Source organism: Nipponia nippon, unplaced genomic scaffold, assembly GCF_047370975.1.
Source record: "Nipponia nippon isolate SJK-2023a ecotype South Korea unplaced genomic scaffold, ASM4737097v1 scaffold_6, whole genome shotgun sequence".
In the NCBI taxonomy this organism is placed as follows: Eukaryota; Metazoa; Chordata; class Aves; order Pelecaniformes; family Threskiornithidae; genus Nipponia; species Nipponia nippon.
Window position 1 is genome coordinate 33,677,063 of NW_028262380.1, and position 24,008 is coordinate 33,701,070.

At 41.1% G+C, this 24,008-nt stretch overlaps 1 protein-coding gene across 8 annotated transcripts in view; it reads right to left on the reverse strand.

Annotated features, from left to right (window-relative positions):
• Positions 1-24,008, reverse strand: part of MTUS1 (microtubule associated scaffold protein 1) — a 131,436-nt gene that overhangs the window by 16,803 nt on the left and 90,625 nt on the right. For 7 of the 8 annotated variants that reach the window (XR_015699620.1, XM_087736189.1, XM_087736187.1 and 4 more), the window contains 2 exons: positions 14,713-14,930; positions 1,343-1,409 (listed from right to left, as the gene is read on the reverse strand). Coding sequence is in view for 7 of the 8 variants with exons in the window: in XM_087736189.1 (XP_087592315.1) it covers positions 1,343-1,409; positions 14,713-14,930 (285 nt within the window). In the remaining variant the exon portion in view is untranslated. Of the gene's footprint in view, positions 1-1,342; positions 1,410-2,253; positions 2,458-14,712; positions 14,931-24,008 lie in introns of those variants that run through there. The other variant, XM_087736191.1, reaches the window with a different exon arrangement.

Genomic DNA, 24,008 nt, shown 5'->3' on the forward strand with positions numbered 1-24,008 from the left:
TTTCAAAGCCAGCCCCTACCGAGACCTGCCTGAAACAACTGCAGAACTGCAATCCAAGTGCTTCATCAGTAGGAAGGTTAAGAGATGCAGCTTGACAGATGCCAGACTCTAGAACGCCAAGGTCTAGAGAAGCCTCAGCTTTTCAGTACTAAGCTTCCAAGAAAGAAAATGCTACACATTTCTGCAGTGTCTTTGGTACTCTTGTCTATCTATTTAGGCAGCAAGGCTTTCTCTGCTTGTTGTACTCCCCATTCACACATTTGCAATTTTATACAGCATCAAATAAAGCTCCCAGAAAGCTGCATTTTAACTTAACCCTCTAAATTGGACAACAGTAATAATGACAAGTGGAGAAGCTGTGCTCTGTTGCTTCAGCTGGGGGGACCACCAAGCTTCCAACTCTGAGTAGTTGCCAGGGAATGCCCACCTTAATCAGTGCTAAAAAAGAAATCTGAGTATTAAATGCACCACCTGCATGTAACAAGACCCACATTCACACTCAAGTTTGGCTGAGACAATACTCAACTTCAAAGCATATAAAATAAACGTTTCCAACTTTTCCATAAAAAGTGACATATCTGAAACTGCTCCACACACATTAATCCTGCTTTCAAAGTTTTTTTTTTTCCCCCTTTCTTTTTTAACAGGGCTTCATCATAACAGAATTGCACTTTTATGAAATGTTAGCTTCACTTCCAAGTGCTATCATTTTCAATCCAATGACTTTTTGCACTCCACAAGATGATTCTGCTTTGAGTTCAAATAAATTATATGAAGTTACCATTAAATGCAGTGAAATCAAGCTTTAAAGTTGGCAAAACCAGCCCCTGCTCATTATAGCTCAATTTAATATTATAGCTGTCCACTAGGATGAGTTCAAAGATTTAATCTCATTAGCCTGATAGCATTTCCTTCTGTTAATTTTACACTCATTCACCTAAAGCCACTAAGGCAAAATGCAGATCTTTGTGCAGTATATTTTACAGGTTTATGGATTTTTGCCAGCACATCTCTAGAAGACAGCGTACAAATAAGTTGGGGATCAAACACAAGTACATATACTGTCAGCTACCCTCCCATTTTTAAGAAAGTGAGTGCTTTGGTCATCAGCCACATGTTTTGCGAGGAGGCCCCGCTAGGCACAGTCAGATCAGTGCCAGGAATTCGGTGAACCTGGGGTCATGCTGTCAGGGCTCCAGAGAAATGCAGCGATTAAAGCATCTGAGCAGAATTCAGTCAGGGAATTAAATGACTGCCATTACAATACCAGGGCATCTGTCCTTCCGCAGAGCTGTTTTGCTGCATTTCTGTTCTCATGAAGAACATAAAAATAAATTCTTACCTAGTTCTCCTCGAAGATTAACTAGTTCTTGAGACAACTCTTTATGCTGTTTCAGTGCTTCCTCCCTCTGCAGAGAAAAAAAAAAAAACCAACAAACCCAAACATTTGGTTACTAGTGATCCGAGCAGGGTACCTTCCAATAATTAACTTACATGTGTTCTGTAGGAAAACAAGAGGCAGGAGCAAGAAGCCAAGATATGAATCATTTAGGATAACAGTTCTGCTGTTACAAAATACACAGATGTTCTTCTGTTGTTAAGGAAGTTATACTTTAAAACAAAGAATAGGTTTTTCCAGGATAACACTGCAATTAAAATTCTACTCTGCAGCAATTAATTATATATTTTATGATAGGTGGAGCAACATAAGTCTCCAGAACAAATCACCTGATAGCTGTCAAGGGCACAAAAGTACAGTATATATGTGAAAGAGGCATGCATTAAATATTTATCTTAAGCTTATTTAAACATAGATCCAAAAACTTTGCTAAAGGCTCAGTCTTCCATGAAGGAAAGGCACGGCCCTGTCCGAAGTTGAATACAACCCACCCCACTGCTCGCAGTTCTAAAAATTAAGATAGATGATGATGTTTCTTATAAAGAGAGAATCACAACAAATCTGTGCTCAAAACAAGTAGAAGCACCCATCTCCCTACTTTGCCTAGGAGCTGCACCTCAGCCAGGGGAAGGCAGCTGTCCAGGCCTCTCTGCCCCCCGACCCGCACCCTGGGGAGAAGCACAGGCACGGCCATGGCCACAGCCAAGCTGCTCCATGGCCTGGTGGCAGTCACCTTGCACCCATGGCTGCACTGCAGAGGTGACAAGGTCCAGGCTTCCTGCTGCCAGGGCACTTTCACCTTGCTCACAGCCAAGCTCCCGTCAGAAAAGCGCTGCGAAACAAATACTAATTACCCTTGCTGCAGCACACTGAGAATAGAGGCACAGTTTGCTGCTAGAGCAGCCCATCTTCCAGCTCCGGCAGCACCCCGCTCGGCCCCCCGGCACTCATAGGCGACGCGCAGGTGGCAGCACCACCAGCCAGGCTGGTCTGGCCACGGCCGAGCGGTAACGCTGGACCTTGCCTCCGCAGGTTATCCTACTTCCGCGCCGATCGCTCCCGACAGCGGCAGATACTGCAGCTTCTGCAATTGGCACAAGCAGCCAGCGATTACTTAAAGCCACAGCCCTTCTTTTATGAAAGGCGAGCCCCAGACATTAGACTGATCGATCTCCGCTTGCTCAAACAGCAGCCGGGATCGTGAAGGGAACGCTGCCCTTCTCTGCAGATAGTGAAGCTTATTTTTAGCCGTTTCAAGCTTGCTATGTACTGCTTTCACACTTAATTTGTTGATGCAAAAAATAAGCTATGGGAGGCCTGAGCTGAATGAGAGCCACAGATACAGCAGCTTTGCTGCTGTCAATGCCCAGGCTTATGTTCATAGCCCCTGCGCACGCAAAGAGCTTGAAACTCGCTTTGCATGCTTTTCCTTCAGCTAGGATACATTAGAGAAAAATCAGCAATAATGCAGCGGCCCAAAAATCACTTAGACTTTTTCCATTAGCTACTACACAACTGACCACAGTAGATGAGCTTGCACACCGGCAGGGCCACACCTGCACCTGGTTTTCCCCAGGGAAAACCTCACCTTTACAGCAGGTTCCCTGTTTGCCCCCGGTCACTCGCGCCACAGCCCGACCCCAGGCGAACGTCAGCACTTGCTCACCAGGTTGCCTGGTTAAGAGCACCCTGTCCTAGAGGTGGGGAATACTCACTGCATGCCTGCAAAACAAATAAAGCAATAAAATACACTGTTCTTCAGAAAAAATAGAGGGAATGAGCACCCAGAAACCAGTCATGTATTAAGGTCTGACACAAGACTAATCAAAATGAGTAATTCTTATGCTATACACTTATCTGCTGCAAGTTGTAGGAAATTATTCTGCAGCTGAAAAGGCTAGTTAGAAGAAAGGGCCAGCCCTTCACCAGAAATACTTGTATTTTTGACCTTGTATAGGAAAGACCCCCTTTTAATCACTAGAGTTTAAGCAGTCTTAACAGTTATTTGGACACTGACACACTGGTAGGGGTATTAAGTAGCTGTGTTGCAGTTTTACATTAAGCACTTAGAAGCTTTTTACAGTGACAGTGGGCTAAGATTGAAAACCCTGCCTCGCCCTCCATGGTAAATTCTCAGGAGAGCAGAGAGCTCAGTTATCGAAAGGACTCGCCCTGCTCTTCCCTGCTTCCCTGCCCAGGAAGGAGAGATGAGTCATCCCGCTCCCCTTCAACACCAGTTCCCGCTACGGACGCAGCATCCAGCGATGAAAACGTGAATGCTGCAGTGAGGTATTTGAGCCACATCCTAGCACACTGGGACACAGCCATGTAGTGGATTTGCAAGCAAGTTAACTACCAAAGCACTTTTATTTTCATGCAGTGGGCTCCTGATAGGATTTTCCAAGGCTTTTACAGTAACCTTGTACTAAATTAGCGTACAAACACACTTAGAAGATATTTTTTTTTTTTTTTACTGTGCCCCCCTGCCTTGGTTTGCATATTCATTCTTTATTCTAATTCTCAAAAAGTCATCCTTGAACCCGAGTTCTTCCAGCCCACTCTGTTAGTAAAACATCTCAAATTTTCCCCCCTCAGCCTAGGGGCTGGACCATACTGCAGACCCTTTGGAAATGCTAATGTTTTTGGTTAGTGTTTCCAAAAGGCCTGCTTCATGGCCCACACATTTTATATTTGTTTTTAGTTAAAGCAATTTGATGCGAAAAGGGCATATGAGACCAGAATATACTAAGGACTGATAGAGGCTGAGACTAAAAACCCAAAATGAAATAGAATAACCCTGCCTTACTGATTTTATTGAATGTTTCTTGCTTTCTGCTGCTTTTAAGCGCTTTTGCTTTTTACTGGTGCTGTTTAACCTTGTGCCTCAACTTCCAGCTTATCTGTTCATAGTTTCGCAAATCAAGAAATCCAGACAGACAGACTTGTATCATCACCTCCTGTTAAAGAAGATATTCAGAAAAAGCTAGCCATGGAGACTGCCAGCCTAAAATAAGAAGAATAAGTTGCTCATACGGTTAAGCAGCCACATGAAGTAGTCAGACTGACTAGCAGTTAATTTAGTATACTTTTATCTAAGTTCTGAGAGAACTGAAGCTCCAGGTGTGGGGGTCTCCCCAAGAAAACATGAAAGTTTCCAAGACCTGAAATCTAAGTGCAGTGAAATACCAAAGACCACTTGAATAATCCAGTAAGGGCCGTCTTCAGTATTTAATTTAGAGACAGGTATGCATGTGCTTCAGGCTGGAATATCAAACAACCTTCTAGTTTATGCTTTACAAGAGTCTAGTTGAAAAATCAATACCAGAAATTGAAAAAGAGCAGAACCAAGTGGGAGAATACAGCAATTTTGGCATTGTTCACTTATGCAGATAAATCTGGCAGTAGGGATCATCCTTACCTAGTTGTCAGAGACTCAAGGAGGGTATTCATACCACTTTAAAGCTGTTTCTGGCACAATTTAGGAGTTTATGCCAAAATCATACAGGATGACCGGGTACCTATTTTTCTTGTTTCGAAAGAACCCATTGCAGGTGCACAAGAAATCCAGTTGAGCTTTAGCCAAAACATTCCCCCACCATAAACATGGAAGCTGTAGGAAGGAGCGAGAAGAGAGTTAGAGGATAAAAGCTTTGCCGCAGGCAATATCAGAGCGGTGCACCTCTGCTATCAGATGCTACAAAAAAATTTCTCAGCATAAAGGAGACTTGGACATTCCTTGTTCTGTTGAAAGATTAGGCAGTTAAAAATCCTTCACGTTTTGAAAATTTGACAAACGAGTTCAGGGGGATGTGTGCCCCATAGCAAGGACTCGGGAAGGTGAGGTATGCCCCACTACAACCAGATGGAAAAAGAAGAGGCCCAAGGTAGTGAAAGTCCAGGGTTGGAGAACATGGCAGTTTCAAGATGACAAAAATGACCAAGTCAGGAATGGAATAAATGACAAAATTTCTCATTCATGTTTGTGTTACTGGCAGTTACGCCTCAGTTACAGGCTTAAGAGTATTTTTTCCTGGCAATCAGCTATATTTGCTACAGCTTGAGATTCAAACAGGCCAACCTAGGGTCATTTTAGGTACAAACGAGGGTGAAGATGCATCAACATCTGAACAGTTTCCAACGCTCTGCTTTAAAAGCAGGACGCTTTACACAAGTCCACAACCCAGAATGAACAAAAAAGGTATTTATAGCAAGCCCGCAAGCCACACACCTATACCAAATCTTCACGCGAGAAAGACATAAGATACCTCCAAGAGCTCAGGTTATGAGCAGTTCTCAAGTTGGAATGGGTGGGTATTCCTCAAGCATCCCACAGCTCCTTTGCAGGCCCCAAATCCAGGAGCATGCAGTTTTACGGCAAACTGGCAGCTCTTATTTCCTAGAGAGGACGTGCAACTGGCCGGACTAACCATTTCGGGTTTCCTAGCACAGGCCTGCTGCTGGCCAGGTGAGGTGGCCCTGGTGCGGGAGCCCCACGCTCTGCCTGCAAGTCAAGGCTTTGAGAGCCACAGATAGGCTGTGCCTGGCCAAAAAGCCCTATTCACCTTTTTACAAGGTTTTCCTCCATGTCAAGAGCTACAAGTCCTTGAACAGCTACTCGATGTAAAAGAGCAAACCATGGCAGAAAACAGGTTTCGAGTATGCATGTCCAAATAAGCTAACATCGTCCATCTGGCAGTAATTATCCACACATCACAGTTCACATTTTAAACAACCACACTACTTCTGGAAACAAAATATGTACTCTTTTGGAGTTGTACTGAAGAGAGAAGAATTCACAAGAACCAATACTGAAAAGTTTGCATTTATATACCAAAATATGGGGAGGTTGGTTGTTTTTTCTAATTTCAAGCAGCTATGACACACGAATATTTATGTGATAAGCTACTTATCACAATTGCCTAGTCTACCCCATGCAACGTATCACCTCCTCCAGGAGCTCTGTGGCATTTCAAACTTCTTAGCAAGCTTCCATCATTTAAAAAATGCCTCCTACTCAATTTTTCATCCTCAGATTAATGTTTCCAGATCTTCCTCAAAATTGTACTCGTGTGAAGCCTTATATCTTCTACCCATTAACAGGTTCAGAAGAAACATTATGCATTGCCCGAACTGAAAACTGCAAAGCACTAGTACATTGCAAAGGAACAGACACAACCCACTTCTACGTCCTGAAATATCCCAGGGAGTCAGGTCGTGTCATAGGACTTTTCCCATGGCACAAACATATAGTGACCACACTGGAACGTTCTCCTCTTAATACGGGGATGTGATGTGGTCCCTGCCCAGAGAAACTGGAGAAAAGCCCAGATGATGCTGGGAGCATCAAGCACTCTGCTGCATGCAGGCAGGCACCCGAGTCTCACGCAAAAGGCAGCAACTGTACCTGTTGCAGGCAGAACTGGCAGGTGGAAACATCTCTGATCTGGAAGGCTGTAGATCAGCCTTCTAGTTTTATCAGCAATACACTTTGTAAACAAGTCATTTCAAGAATCAAAACTTACAGGAGAACATTAAGTGTTAAATATATAAAAACATTGTGATGTTTTTGTAAAAAGCATTTTATTAGACCAGATTAAATAAAATTTGTTCAGAGTGCATAAGACAAATTCATCAGTGCAGCAAAGAACAGAAGCACTTAAATGTGTTTTATTGTCATATACAGGGCCAAATTAATTTTATTCTGGGAAAGGAAAGCCTGATTTTTGAAAGCCATTTGCTGTCAAACCACAAGCACTTACTCCTAAAATCAAACTTAGAGAAATACTGAGTGTCTTAAAAAAGGAATAATAAATTATGGTTATTTGCAAGCACTTCTGTAGCATGTGTGCTTAGACCTTACAGGAGATGAACTTGTTTTGTATGGAAGAAAAGATTATCATTTAAATATTTTTTTAATACTGGTGCAGTCTCGGTTGTCAACAGATCTCAATACAGGATGAGTCTTTCTCATCCAAGGATGTATTCCTCTTACAGACAAAGCATTAGAAATCAGAGTCTACTCCATCCTTGTGCCACATCAGTCATGAAAAAATGAGCATCATCACTGGCTGTAATGTAGAAATTGAGTCACATCTTTGCATAAACTCCAGTCACTCATATGTCATCAGCGATAGCCTGGAGGTAATTATGAAGGGGTAACAAAAGGGCCATTCATATCCGCTTTGCAGTATGATATTTGCTTTATTTTGGTCCTTATACTACGTTATTTCTACCAGTCTCTGTTCCTTCTTTGCTGGCAAAACCCAATCCTCTTAAATAAATCTTCTAATTAAAAGTCAGCAATTTTAGAAATGATTTTTTTTTTTTTAAACTCACCTGCCCCCTACTCCCTTAAAAAACCCTTGAAATGTCATTTCTTTCACATCACTTGGATGCAAAAGCAAGCTAAAGAAATGAGCCAAGGAAGTGGCGCAGCAAACCGCATTTACATCCTCTGCTCCGTGTATATTTTTGAAAGGAGCAGCAGACTATTACTGCAATAAAGTAAAAATGTCATTAACCATCTCAAATCAATAAATATACAGTGAAATGACTACTGCCAAATTGGCCTCGTTAGTGTTATGCATTGCCTTCTTACCAAATGAAATAAGCCATCAGTTTTCACCTTGACTTATTACTTCAAACAGAATTCAATTAAGCCTCAGAATACACCACTTAAATGATTAGCTGATGGAGACTCTGTACTTTCTAATATTTTACTTCTCTCATTTGCTAGATAGATTTATGGAGATTCACATGTTTATTCCCTGATGTTTAGCGTGTGAAACACTAAAGCAGAGAACCAGCCAAACAGGATTCCTATGATTCACTATATATTTAACACAAATCATATACTTGTGGGCTCTTCATGCTTTTACAAGCTTTATATGGGATCTCATATGAGATACATGGGATCTCATATGGAGATCTTTGTTTTCCCATTTAGAAGTGATGTCTATCTTCTTGCAAAAGCTTCACAAATTTAGGTCCAGATGTAGTAATATGGACTATTTAACTTTACTTCTCTGTAACAGCCTGTTTTCTACTCTACAGGGTTTCTGAACTCCAATATTAGTTTTCACTTGTCACATAGAATGACTCGTTCCTTCCCTGTAAAAATTCTAATCTCAAAAAAATAAGTTTACCGTATTTAAGCAATTACTTATTTCTCAGTATTTTCTGAAGTTTTTTTGTCTCAGTTCATCTCATCTGACTACAAGTCTCCATCAGATATTACAGTTATACCGTAATAACTTAAGTTTTCACGTCTATAAAATTACAATTATCTTTATAAAGTTCTTTGAAATGTTAGAACATGAGATCCTATGCTTGATCACAATATTATAGTATTTTCTTTACGTCATTCAATTTTTAAGGCTGTTTAGAATTTCATCTGAAAAGGCAGTACAAAACAGAAGAGGGCAACAAGAAGCAAAGTGTTATTTTCTTTCTTCAACTAACTGCTCCCTTTAATTTTGATTTTGTAATACAAAAATACATCTAGTTTGCTACTGTCATTAATTCCGCATCTTGCTAAAAAAAAAAAAATTAGGAGAAATAACAAGGTAGTCATGAGAATCAACTTCTTCGTGGAAAGCAACACTGGTTGCCTGAAACACCGAGTTTGTTTCAGTCAAAGGTGTCTTTTCTCAACACACTTTTTGCTAGGAGTAGCTATAGGACAGGACTCCCAGTTCTCCCCAGCTGTAACCCATTCTGAATACCCAGGTGTACCCAATAAATTGCTTAACAGAGCCGTCTTCTAAAAAGTTATGTCCACCAGAGACTAGTTTCACAGTAATTAATGGATTAAAATCTTTTTCTGGGTGTTAAGAGCTCACAAATCTTCAACTTCTTGCCAAAAATATTCTTGTCCATCAGCAGCCACGTGTTACAGAGACCTTGAGAATCATTTGAAACTTCCTTGCTTTCCAACAGCTACCTGTCAGATGCAAACTGCTAGAGCCTACGTTTGCTTTACAGGGGGAAGCTACTGTGTTATTACTCAAATACTCTCCTTTACGGAACAGAAAATATTTGAATTCCTCAAATTCAAGATATTATCTTTTGACTTCTGTTCTAAGTGATTTTTTTTTTAATCTAAAGAAACACAAAAATTATCTACATTAAATATCTGTATTATCTTTGTAAAAAGTTACGTCCATATTTTGGGAAGCCAGGTTTAAAGAGCAGAGGTACACTTTGGATGAAAATCCTACTGAGAACCGGCAAAGCTTGATGTTAGGTTCTAGAAAATCAAAACTATAAATTTAACTCAAAGACAGCTGCTCTAAACAATAGTCCTGCCAATATATTTTGGATTTATAGGCCTAAAACATGACTGTTCCAAAACGCTTCCTTTTACTATAAATGGTTTTGGGTTTAGTGATGCAATGTGTACTTCTGCTCCTTAAGCTAGATATGCATTTCTCATTTGATAAATATATACATTTTTCTGCTGAACTTGCACAAAGGCCAGGACAAATTTGTTCTAAATACATGTGTTCATGCATTCCAAGATGGAAAAAAAAAAAAACCCTACCTCCTTAAAATACTAAGAAGTTCCCAAGAAAACTAGTATCTCGACTCTTACAGCCATCCACATGTCAGGAAATGACAGTTAAAGTAGCTCATATACTAATGGTTAATCTCTATTTCCACCTAGAAATACTGAAGCCTGTTTCAGCCACACAATTTCTAGCACATTACTTATGTTGCTTCCTGTGTCACATCCACAATTAGTGGTATCCACATATTGTCAAGGCTCTATAGACGCTCAAATGGCATTTCCCCCTATGAAGGAAACTTCTTGAAGATGTCACCACAGTCATTCCCAAGTACAGTTTAAACTGTAAATGCCAGTCTTCCCGTAACCATACCAAGACAGGCACAACAGTGAAATTTAGTTTCTGTTCATCTCTGTAGCACAGACACAAATTTGAAGCTCATTTCTACAGCAGAATCTGTTGAGAGCTCTCGAAACACTTAAGATTCATTTATTAAACTAGAACAGAAATGGGTGTTTATAATAATTAAACATTTTACCATCTGAAGTTTTTTTTAAACAGCCTGAGTAGTTCTGAATGTGGCAATTTATGCATTAAAATGAGAGGATGAAAAGGCAATATTTGTCAATTCACATTTTGAACAGTCACAAAGCCCTTCAAGTCACTCTGACAATACCTTAACCTTTTCACTCAAAAACTCTATCTCCCTTAAACAGCCAAAACCAGATTTAAAACCAATCCAATACTGCGCTGCTAAAACAAACACCCTCTGCCCCCAAACATGTAAGATTTTATATATGGCAGTGAGTTAGAGGTTCAAACACCCCAGCTGCAGCACTCACACAGCCTTGCCAGGGGCAGCCCGGCGGCCGGGGAAGGGGCCGAGCACCCCTCAGGAGGCGGGAAGCAGAGGCTCACACAGGAGTCACCACAGCCTCAGTCTCATCAGCTGGTGATGTATTTTTGCAAGACACCACAAAAAACAATCTGAATTTGGGGTTTTTCCTTCCCAAGGAAGCATCTGGCTCCTACCCACAGCTGCAGACCTCTCAGGCACACATTCCCACCCCACCCCAGCACTGGTGGTTCTTCACTCCCACCCCTTCCCACAGTGAACCACTGCGTGGGTGCATACCTATAACACTTTGGGTATGGACAGACCTATAAAACTAGACCCATAATAATTTTTTTAAGTTCCTGACTGGACACCTGAACTGGCTCCTCAAGGCTAGGTGAGCACCAGCCCACGCAGACACAAAGCCAAGGGAAGAGAGGGCAGGGCTGCAGGAGTGGCAGCCACAGCCTGACTTACCGCAGATGTGCTAAACCATGTATTTATAGCCTCTGTGAACACATCTGTTACTGAAGGGACAAAAAATAAATTCAAAATTAATTTGCAAAATGAACACCGGGGGAAGTTAAAAGATCAACTCAAATGCAGTGTTGTAAATTTCAGAGCTTAATACAGTTAAAGGTTAACGGAAAATGGCTTTCCTTGGCACTTCATGTACTTATTGTAAATGGCTGATTTCACCATTTCCTCTGTACTGCCACTTTTCCTTTCTCGTTTGAATTTAAAAAACAGGAAAATAGTTATGAGGTCACAGGAATTACCAGGGGATCAGGGGGAGTGCAGTAGTCTAGGAAGACTAAGCTTGCTTTTGTGATTAGCCCACCGCTAGCGCACATGCAGCTAACAACAGAAAAACTCAGTACAGCGTGGCATTCTCGCCAGCCACGCCATTCATTGCCATCAAGTATTCTGGATGCCAAGAGGGTTCCCATCTGGTATTAACCCAGTGCAACAGTAGCTCCTGCAATGTAGAAATTGGGGGTTTAGGATTTTTAAATTCCAAAGAGTCTTGGTAAAGGTAGTTAAGCATAGAAACCCCTTGGACAAACCCTGATAGCTCGAGTACGAAGGTATTATCAGAGCCAGCTGTTAATATTGACAGCTCTGAGATAACACTTGCAACAAACAGGTTTGAGCTCGGGCAGTTTTGTGAGAGATTCCTGCTCAGTCAGAAACAGTACAGCAGCATTGCTCAGTCTCATTTAACCCTTTGACAGCAGCCTCTCAACTTCACTCCCGAGGGGCTGGCTGCATTTGACAGAAGTCATTGCCAGCAAATCTTGATTTCATTTGCAGCTATATCCCATTTCAAATGAGTTCATAAGAAACAACTTTAAACTTTTGTGCAGAAACTCATTGAGACCTCTTGGAATAAAAAGGAAAGCAAACCCAAACAAACCCAAGAGCTGAATCGCCTCCCAGTAACTTTAGCTTTGCAGGAAAAGTGGGAGAGGCTGGGGCAGGTTTTACAAAGAGGCTCGGGCCGGGCTGCACAGCCTCAAAGTGACCTAACAGCTCACTCCAGCTCTTTTCTCCATTTGGCCAGGCAGCCTGTCCTCGACCCCGTCTCACCCTGGCTCTGACCACACGTTAGAACGGTCCCTGCCATTGGTGTGGCAGCGAAATGCTCTCTCTTTGGCTGGGTTAGCTGGGCAGTTGCAAGCTGAATCAGCCTTCTGCAGGGACAGACCAGCACCAGAAGAGTCCAGAGCAGGACCTTCCTCTGGTTACAGCAAGCTGTTTCATCAGCTTACACTGCATCATGTCACTTCACACTTGCTCTACTGGGAGGAATGGAAGTACAGCTTTGTTCTTCATGTAATCAGCTAAGCATGATTTATTTTACTTTTTTTTAAGCCAGAAAAACTGAAGCTACTTTCAGTTGGCTCTGCAGTAGTTAAGCTACGAGCACCTGCCTTACGAGCAAAAAGCTAACTCCAAGTTTCTCCCTGAGTTTACCCAAAGAGTGTGAAAACTGTATCAAAGGGGTTCCCAAGAGATCCTTCAGAAAAATAAACATATGGCCAGTTGAGATTAAGTTAGCTATACCAGACTCCACACCTCACCAGAAAGGAAACAAACAAAACAACCCCAAAAAACCAAAACAACCTGAAAAACTAACAACAAAAAAACCCAAACCAAACAAACCCAAAGCATACCACAAAACTAAAACAACTCTTCAGAGTTCCCTAAAACACAGAAATCCTACAGAATACTTCCCTCAGCTAACTACCAGATTCTGAGTATTCCTTACACCAGCCACGGCAGAAGAGTCCTTCTCACCCCTACGGTAAGTACCCAAAAACAAGACAGCGACTGTTCACCAAGCATTGTCTTGTCCTGGGAAAGGAGAGAACAACCTCAATACCAATAACTGGTATGCAAGTACATCAATATGTCATATTTAGCCCAGTTTCATGTGCTTAGACTTGACTCTTCAAGATGACTCATTTTATACAATTTGATAAAAATTTTTTTTTTTTTAATCTGCGAAAGAATAGTGAAGAGGAAGAAGGAGCAAAATTACTAGTTTCCTCCATGCAGTTCTCTCTTCCCTCCATTTTCAACACTTGCCCCCCCCTTTTTTTTTTTTAAATAACCATGCCCATTATTCTAAAAAAAATCATATTTAGACTAAGTGACCTTTAAAATAGCCTGAAAGAAGTAATGATGTGTGATAGGCTTCTTCTCATTAAATATTACATTGATAAAGTATTCCTGAATTTTAAAAAGTTGCGATACAAAATATTTGAGAGAAGAATCTAGGCCAAGACATTTAATTATAAAAGTTACCAAAAAATCAAGGTGCTTATTATATGCTAATTAGAAGACCGCACAGAAATTTAGCAGTGAGAATTTCCCATATAAATTTCACAATTTCCTATTAGATGACAGGCATCCAAAAATCATGTATCAAATTGAAGATTTTAAACTAGTTCCTTAGCAGAGAAAGGTGTTCCAATCAAGAGTTTCAAAAACCAAACCAAACCCACAAAACTGGCTAAGAGCCACTGCTCTTCCCCAGTTGAACAAGACTTGGCATTAAATGCAGTATTTTTAGATTAAATGAGAGTGATCAGATATTATCCCACAAGAAGAGAATGTTACATTTCTGGCAGCATTCTAAGACAACTCAGTGCTTTTCTGTATACTGGACACTGCATATCAGAACAGCTGAAAAAATTGACACCAATCCTTTGAACATTAGTTATAAATGCAAGAGAAACTGCTATTATAGCCTGCATCAACTACTGCAGCATAAATCCATAACTGTTATAGTTTCCTTAACTTCGGATTTTTCTTCTCTCAAGAGTTTTCAAAGCAGGCCAAAAGTTCCTACTGTAATATCAAACTGATTAGGTCATTATGTGTGTCAAACAGACTAGAACAAATAAACATTAAACCACATCAGATTAATTCCACTCTAAATTCCAGCTGCATTTCTGATCTTCTTTTTTTAAATGAAATGTTGATAATTATAAGACACCACCAACAATGCAGGATTCAATAAATACAGCCATTACAACTCACACTTTGTTCTGAATTGCTCAAAAACATATCTACCCCTTATATACTCTACTATCCAATGTCAGATAAGAAAGCAAGGTCATGCAGATTATCTGTTGAAACTAGTCTTTTCTACAAGGGCAGAACTTGAAGTATATACTTGGAAAGGTACTCAGCCCTGAAGGACTCTGACTACAAACATTTAAAAACTTCTCTTCTAAAAAGGATGTGAAGCTGCAAAGAGGTCATAAAACTCAGCGTCGGGGTTTTTATTTTTACTATCCAACTGATGCCAGGAGCAGGTTTACTGCTACCTCCACAGGAAAACAGAAATCACTGGAATGGAAACACAGATGTTATGTATCAGTATATTAATATTTTCAGAAGCCCTTGTTGAGAAGAGTTCAACAAATTAAACCCAAAATTGATTAGCGGAGAGTTTTTACCTCAGACTGCAGGTGCTGGATCACAACTGTTAATGCTTCAAACTTCTGGTTACTGCTTGTCAGGAATTTTTTCAGCTGCAGGATGATTCCACTTTGGGTCTCACATTTTGTTTTGTACTGTGTCAACTCGGCTGTTTTTGTGCCAGGCAAATGCACATCTCTGGATGCTTGAGTCTGTATGCATGAGCTCCTGGGACTCCGCTGCTTGCCCTTGTCAACTAAAACAACAACAACAACTAATTAATATGCACTTTATGTTGAATTCTTGCCAAAACTTTAAGACAGTTGCAAAAGAAAGGAGTAATAAATTCTTATAAACACTTCCCGAAATACTAACTAGGAGAAAGTGTTATTTCAGTGGCACTGCAGAGTAGACACTATCATCTGCCAGGTTAATTTCTAGCACCATAACGTTTGCATACAGTGTTTTGCACTTCATCCTTACCTCCATGTGTTCTGTGGCTTACTTTTCAGCATACTCATCACACTGTGCTTTGAATAAATATTTTCATAAAATGCAAGATCTCTGTCATCCTACCTATCCAGTAACTTAGTTCTAACATAAGAGTTGGCCACTTCTGTTTGCAGCATGGATTTCATATTTCCCGCACTCTGAAGGATTGCTGAATACAAAACCATTTTCCCTACGTTTACTTGGTCTTTTTCTTCCTTTCAAAATTTTCATTGCAAAAACTCCCCTCTCTACAGCTCAGGTTTGAGCTTTATTAACTAGAGGTCCTGCAGCATTTCTTAGCATCAGCAATTTCAGTCACAAGGATGACACTTTAAAAAAATGCTCTAAAATGTGATGTATTTCAAGTTTGCCCCACCACTAATTCACGGTCCAAGAATGACATCGTTGATTTAATATTCCTAGTTATGTTGCAACCTCAATCCCTTCACAGTACACAATCATCTCATGTCAGAGGAAACCACCTTACATAATCCAGGCTTGACTCGTAAACACTGCGGTGGTTACAGGTTTCTCTGTTGCCTTCAGACTGGAAAGGGAGCACAGTACTGCTGTGCAGATAGGGCCCGTCTTCCCCACTTGATCACGCAGGGAACGAGCAAACACTTTTGCAACAAAAGGCTGATGCAATACATAAATATCCCTTGGCAATTTAATGAAGACATCTAAGCAGATTACTTTGTACAGTTTCAACTTAACAAGATTTCTTCAAGATAAAGTAGAAAAAAATGAGAGGCGAGATTTGGAGAAAAGAAAAATAGGAACGTGTGGAAAAAAAATAGGGGACAAATGAACCAAATAGAAGTAATTGCTCATGAATCCTTTCTGAAGCCCAAGCACCTGGTTTGAAGGTTGTCAAGTGACTCTGGAATAGCCCTAGCAGTGTAAGGTTCAATCACAGAACTGGAGACAGTATTAATAACAAAAGCTTTGCTTCTCAGTTAACACTAGTCTGACTGACACATCAACCATTGCATTAATACATCAGTCTTGCACAGCCTTCACTTGTTGACAAAGCATCTGAAAACAAGTTTCCTGTTCAAAATACTGATGTCCTCTGTGTTTCTCTCACTGAGCCAAATATAAAGTGCCTCCGGAGCCTATTAATTTTCCAAATAAACCCTCTCTAGGCAGGATTTTCTGTCATCCCTCATAGTTAGAGAATCGTCAGCATATTGCTTCATCAAATTCAGATGCTCTTGTATTCTTGGAGATTTCTCTACACTTCTGCTCAGAGATGCTGACTGTTATAGGGTATATTTTCAATTAGAAACATACCATCTTGCAATTTAATAGCAGAGCTGTTAAAAGGTATACCAACATGATAACCCAAATCCAAACCTGTAAGGGAAAGAAAGATCCAGCTTGACTGCCAGTTCTAGTTAGCTTATTTTTATCACCATTTTAACTAATGTGACCACTTCTTTTCTCGCAGTGCAGGCATAATGATGTCCTTTGAGCAGACCTCTTTAAATGAACGACAGTTCACATTTGAGAGCAACCATGTCAGATTTCCAGCAATCTTATGGAGAATACTGTGTTTTGGAAAATACCAGTTACCTCCTGAAGCTCCTTCAAAAATCACAAGAGACAATAATCAAGGGGAGAGGAAAAAAAGAGCAGGAACTAGAGAATAAACATGTACAGTCAGTCAGTCCTTCCCTGCCCTACCGGCTCACATACTCCTACTCTCTCATATATTCCACCTCCCTTCCTGAATGCTCCATTTACAATAAATAGAGAACTAGAGCACTCTCCTTGATTTAAGGGTACTGGGTAAATTCACTGATACAGATGCTAATGTCATCATTTAATTAACTATTTGAAATGACTTTTACATCCATTTGTAGGACCCTGACAGAGCTGTGTTAAGCTTGAACAAATGTTTGCAGACAATTTTTATTCTGGGAAAAAATTACATCACATACTGTTACCTAATGAAGTTATTTCATTTAAACACAGTGATACAACAGCTAACTGCAAATGACACAAGACTCCAGATATCCACTGTTTCCAGAGTTCAGCCAGCCTTTATCAGTTTGCTAGTTTCACACCATTGCTTTTATCGCGGTGCCCAGACTACCAAGTCTTTTCGTAGAAGGTCATTCAAATATCCAACCAAGCCAACCCTGGATACTATACTAAAAAAAGCTGAACAAAAGACATGCACTGGAGAAATTCAGTGACATTCCTGTTGGCAATTTTATCATAGACATGTGCTATACACAGCCACTTCAAATGCTGAAAAGCATTTCTCTGCTAGCATGAACCTTCTGTAGCATGAACTGCCTCTACAGATTAACACCACCGACACTCCAATGCTTATTTATGGCCTACGTACCTCTGGGCAATGACAGATTGTTTCCAGATTTGTACAGAAGGCATGCTGTGATGTCAAAACAAAAACCATGCTTTCATTAAAACAAAACCATCATGAGTCTGATTACTGATACAACACATCAGTGATGGATTCTAAATTAAAGACCGTATTGGTTATCAGCCCAAGTCCTCCTCACTTTGGCCTTTTACTTGCCACCTTTATACAGTCAGACTTGTAAAGCAGAATAATTTCCACCCTGAAGTTCTGGACTGCTCTCCAAGAGGCTTGAAAACTCTGTACCCAATCTAGTTGAACCGCTCAATTTCTGAAGACTAAAAATCAGATTCTCAAGTACCGCATGTAGCCCAGTAACCAGACAGAATCACCATCTATCCTTCTTCATACCAGTAAAAAAAAAAAAAAGCAGTGATTTTGCAAAGACTGAGCCTTGTGATCATGAAATCATTCACAGAAGATTCGATATCTCACTGGCAAAAAGAATACCCCATGACCTTGGAAAAGGTCCAGAAACCCTCCACTCCCTCTGCAGTCGCTACACAGATGGCAGCTGGGACTCCAGTTCTTGGGGAGAATATTAGACCCATCCCAAGCTTTTCCAGAAAGCAAACTGTTTCCCATACATAGCTTCTCTAGTTAATAGGCGTTCAGAAGCAATACATACACAACTGTCTGTACATTAGGGTGTGTTCCATAAAGTTATGTTTAAGTACTCAGGTATGGCCCAGTACTTGACATTGTACTTGACTGGCTGCCTATCTCAGAACTTGCCAGGTACTGCTGGTTTCCTGAGCCTCTCCATCTTGTGCACTGTTGCTGGATTACCAGATGAAACATCTATCACCCACTTTTTGGTTTGCAGAGCCAAATCGAAGCCTTCTTTTGCTTGTCATGTACTAGGAAGGCCTGTGTAGCAATGTCTACACTAGCTAGAAATTATTTGCTTTAATCAAGAGATTAAATTTCTAAAAAAAAAATTAGATTTCTTAAAAGCATTCCAAATAGCCTAAACAAACTACTTGACAAGCACAAGTAGGAACAACCTCACTTCTCTCCCCATACTTTTGCAATCACCATTGTCTTACCCCTAAGCACCTTCTTTTCACATTCCTCATCCAAACTGTTAGCTTCCACAGGTTTTTCAAAACCCACGTGTGCCTCCTGTAAGCATTTTTCAAAGAAATATCCTTGCTCAACGTTTTCTCTTGTAGGAAGATGCAGGCTGGTCAAAACTTTCTGCCTCTCCTCCATCTTCTGGAAAGCCTTGTCTACACATGCTAAATTGGTGCTCACTTCTTTGATCAGTAAGACCAGGTCAGCCTGAGTATTTAATCGAGTTTCCATTTCTTCTCTTACTCGCTGGATTTCCTCAAGCACAGTTCTTATATCCAAGTGACTGGACTTCACCTCCGCTTTGAGATCTTCTTTCACCTGTTGCTGGCTCCTCTGCAGTGCTAACATTGTTCTGATTTCCTTTTGAGATGTTTCCACGTCATGCTTTAGTGCCTTCTGTCCAGCCTGCATCACCTCCTGGCTAGCTTTCACTTCTGCCAACAGAGCAGCGAGGCACTCCATCCCGATCCCACGGGAGTCCTAGGACCTCTTCCAGTGTCACAGCTTCCAAGCAGTTAGGGACATTTGTGAGCTGGTAGCAGATTTCCCCGGATAGCAAGAGAGCTAGCACATCGCCCTTGGTATCGTACCTCAATTTACAGTGTGCTGCAGTGAAGGTACTAGGTACAAGTCTAGTACGAGGTGAGACAAAGGCACTAAAAATACTTCAATAAGCAGGGCTCTTGAGCCAGAGCTCCTTCTCAGGACTCAGCCAGAGCACTAATCAGTTTAATTGGCAGATTATGCCACACCTGAATTTTTTAAAATCTTTTGCTGACATCATTGTACGTGGGACGTCACCCCAAAAGCCACTCCCAACAGTCATTTGATCTGTGCATCAATCAAAGTATGCCTGGGCATCAGTAACCAGGTTTGTTGCAACACAGCCAAACACTCTGCAAGAATACAGCAGCCCTTCCTTTGCAACACAAAGGCTCAAAAGGAGCCCAAATTGCCCGCAGGAGCTGAAAGCCAAACAGTTCAACAGCACTTAGTTATTTCAATTGTATATTAAAAAAGGTGATTATGCACCTGTCCTTCTGCTAATGTTTGCAGTGAGGGTTCAGGAGTACATCTGTGGGCAGGCTGGACGTTGCCCCACTCCCACTGAACATCCTCCTCATTCCCACAGCTAGCAATGCTCTTCTAGCAGTCTTTGAAAGAACAGAGATCCTGAGGAAGCCCTCTAGTCCACAAACAATAAACAGTTACCAGAGCAAGATGGGAAAACTGACTAACGAGATATTTTTGGCAGGTTAAGGAGACTAAGCCTTTTAGCTACTGGGTGCGAGTGTTAACTTTTCTCTGGAAAAGCTAAGGCTTCTTACTTTTAAGCACAGAACCCATAATAGGTCTAGGCTCCAGGTAAAAGCAGGTAGATTAATGACACCAGGCTGTTAGCTGTTTTGTTACACAGCAATTTAATTACCCAGTCATTGGATTCAGTTTGGAAAAAATGACCAACACAATGTAGACCTTGGTCTACAGAAGGCGTCAGTCTCTGCCTTCAAAGAGGTGAGCTGGTATTTAGCACAACACCCAGCAGAGCGGGACTTGGGGCAGCACACAAGCTGGAGCTCAGGTGAGCTGTTACACCACACCTTTAGCCCTGTCGTGACTCCAGGATGCTTTCGGAGACAGTGATGATCCCACAGACACCCAGAGCAGAGGACCTATGCTATCCATCCAAAACCACAATAACTCCCCATCAGCACTGTTTTGGGCTGGGAAGCATCACTAAGAACACCAATAGTCCATGTATGCACAGATGCAGGATTTCCAATTCACCGCAGTGCTGCTGGCCAAAACGCCAGTATGGGGAGTCCTGCTTGCAATGAAGGTTTACTGCTTATTTGCCAGTTTGCCTCCTACACTAGTCCAGGCATAGTGATGGGACCAGGAAGGTATCAGAGACACATCCTCCACACAGAGCACCTCACGGCTGGCAGGTATCCCCTGACTGTCCTGCAATCTCAGTGGTATCGCAGCCCCTGGTGGACACAATGCCGATGGTGGAGCTTTTTTCCGAGTCTCTGTATCACCTGCCAGAAGGCCAGACATGGGCTTTCTGATGGGATTTCCCCAGCACAGCTACAGGCTGCAGGCGTAGTTTCTTCCTCACTCAGCCCCTTGCCCCATTTCTAGCTGGACAGCTATCCTGAGAGCTCCTAAGCGTTATTATTCACATACAGTCACCACTGAAGACCAGTACACAAAACAGACTGCAGAAGCACAGTCTGAAGTCTGAATCCAGGCAACATCTTTGACAAAAGATTTAGGTGGGTGAAGAGAGCCAGGTATGAGCACTAGCAATATTTCTGCATCCTTAGACCAACACCTGCAGTAATTCAGCTCAGCGGTATAACTCTTCCTTCCAACCTTCAGCATACCTCAGCAGTTCCTAAAAATCTCATGAGCAGAGGTGAAGCACATGCAGAGACCTTGTCAGACACTTCCTGGCAGCAAATGAGAATCCAGCCGAATTGATTTCCACTGATTCAGTTACGATACAGGTGGAGAACAGGTGTCTGTCTCTCTGTGAGAGGGAGGGTATTCACCAAGCTCAGAGATGTAACTATCCAAGACCTAAATCGTCCTGACAGCTTTTGGTAGTCAACACAGATCCTGTGTTTATACTAAGAGGAACACCTCAAAGTGCCATTCTGCATAAGTTTCATTTTCTGATGATTTTAAAGGTATAATTCCATGCAGAGTGCATGCAGTGTTTTCAGCTGGGTTAAAAAAAAAAAAAAAAGATGGTTTGGGGGGGTAAGAAAAAAATAAAGGGGGTATCCAACTGATACCCCCTGGTCCCTCTGTAGAGGAACAGGCTCCTCCAGACAGTGGCTCAGAGCAGAATCCTAACTGGGGCATCAAGGAGGGCTTGAGGGATGCCCTTCTCTGTAAGCTACATTGAAAGCCTAGCTGACAAAGCTCAGGTGACTAAAATAGGCACTGCAACTGTCATTCCTGTCCAGCATCACCAAATCCAAAGGCCACAGCCTCCTTCCTATATGTGTGTGCACCCACACCAACTGCAAAGTGCTCTCTGCTATAATACACTGTGAAGAAAAGCTGTCCTTGGAAGCTGGTCTCTTGTTCTCTGTGAATACATTAATTCCATCCAGAACATAATCAATGTGTTTGGTACATTCCTCACTCAAACTAAGAGGTCTGATTACTAAGGATTCTTTGGCGATTTGTAAAGATCACCCACTTCACAGGTGGCAGGTTTCACAGGAAAGGCAGTTTTCTTTACTTTTCTCCACTGTGGGAGACACACTTCAAAAATTTACCTAAAATTAGTAAGATACTACAAAGCAAATGGAAAGTCTACAGATGTTGCTGGTACTCTGAATTTTACAACCCATTTCTCAACAGGAATACTTAATAGCTAATGACACATGGACAATAGTTTTCATCAATGCACAAGTTTCCCAACCTAGAATTCATCATCTCAGAATTACCCATTTCTACTGCTGTACATCAGCTTCTGCTCCAGCAGAGATGCCTCTGTCCTTGATGCATCTGAAGTATCTTAATGTCTTCTCCTCTTTAGGAAAAAAAAACCCAGATTTCATAGACTAACAGAAATCAAACACTGATGAGAATTTCCTCTCAAGAGTAAATTAATGATTAGAGCAAAACAAAAAAAAGCCTTATTTAAATAAAATCTGGTCTATTTGCGTGGGATATGCTTAGGTTTTTTGGGGTCTTTTATTTTTGAAGTATTTCTTTTGTTTTACAGAAACACAGAAGTCTTTTCTACAATTAGCTACCATCAAAACACAAAACATCCCTATTTCTGTAGCTCTAATATAATAAGAATAAAATCCATGAAGTTAAAACATCTGAGAAAAGCACCATGCATAGTTTTGAAGTCAGCACAGAAACTCACTAAACCACAGTAACAGTTATATTTTACAGTATTAAGTAATACAGCACATTTGAAATATGAAACAAAAGAATTTACACAAAGCTTACAATGAATCATTCAAAAAAATCCATTACTTTGACCTTCTGGGTGGTTTCACGTTCTGTGAGGCTGACCAGTTTGTACAACTAGGACTGGCATCAGACTTAAAACAGCAACCAGATATTTTCACTTCCCTAACATAAAAGAGGAAGCATCTAGTTGCATCTATATATTGACTTTTCCCTTTTCCAAAAAGTCTCTTTTATACCTAATTACAATTGGTAACTGACACACTCTCCCACTAAAAAACAAAACAAAACAAACAAAACAAAAAACCAACAATGCACAGACAAAAAAAAACCCCCACCCTTGGACTTCTTGGCATTAGGCTGGCAAAGAGTTTGAGAACTAAGGAGAAAGACCAAATTAAAAATGAAAAAAAGAGAGTAAGAACTAGAAGGGGCTACAGAACAGAGTACTTGCTACGTATAATAGGAGCGAACACTTGGACAAGAATACGTCCTTGCAAACTAGATATATACTCATATTTATTAAATCAGCCAAGTTACAACTAAAATATTGACATAAAGGTAAGGAAATGCTGCCAATGCATCCCACAACACACACTGAACCAAATTATGGAAAGCATTACAAAACATGTATTCTGTACAATCTTAACAGTCATCAAACACTTATAGCTGTGTTCAGTGAAGTTTTGAGCTGGATTAAATTTCTCTAAATACACCAATAAACACTAAAGTAAACTTGAAGGTCCACCTGTTTTTATTAGAGCCTGAAGAACAGATCTACACTGCTGACCTCTGTTCTAGATGCTTTATCTTTTCCTCCTGTAAGTGAGCTAGTCCCTTTGATGCAGTACTGTGGGACCCATGGGTCTGATTCTGGGTTGGGTTTTTTTTTTTCCTTCAGGAGTTATCAAATCTCAGTCTCACATCTGAACTGGCCCATAAACAAGTACATAACTTTGCCTTCTATGTTAATCTTTACACAGCTAGTTCTGAAGCCTCAAAAAAACCTCTACAATTCTCCCGCCATCATCCCCCACCACCTTCCCCCCTGCCGCAATGCATACAAGCTATTTGAGCAATGCAACAGAAAGACCGATCAACCATTTGATCTCGCAGCTTTGATTTTAAAGTTTGCCTCGTGACAGCTATGGCACTTCAGAGAGGGAGACTTAAGAACATCCATACAAATAAGGAAGCTGTTGGGTTTAATCTGCAGTGGTACATACATTATCTTCGAGAGGACCTGGAAGTTTGGTCAGCTGTAAATTACCACCCTAAATTCTTTCAAAACTCCTGCTCTGGGCTATAAACCCAGGAAGCAGTTTCAGGCAAATGTACAGGGAAAGCAGTCATGAAAATAAATTAACGGTGCCTGCAGAGAGCCTGACAGGCTAGACTTGGATGGAAGCCTTCCGATGCCCCCCAGCT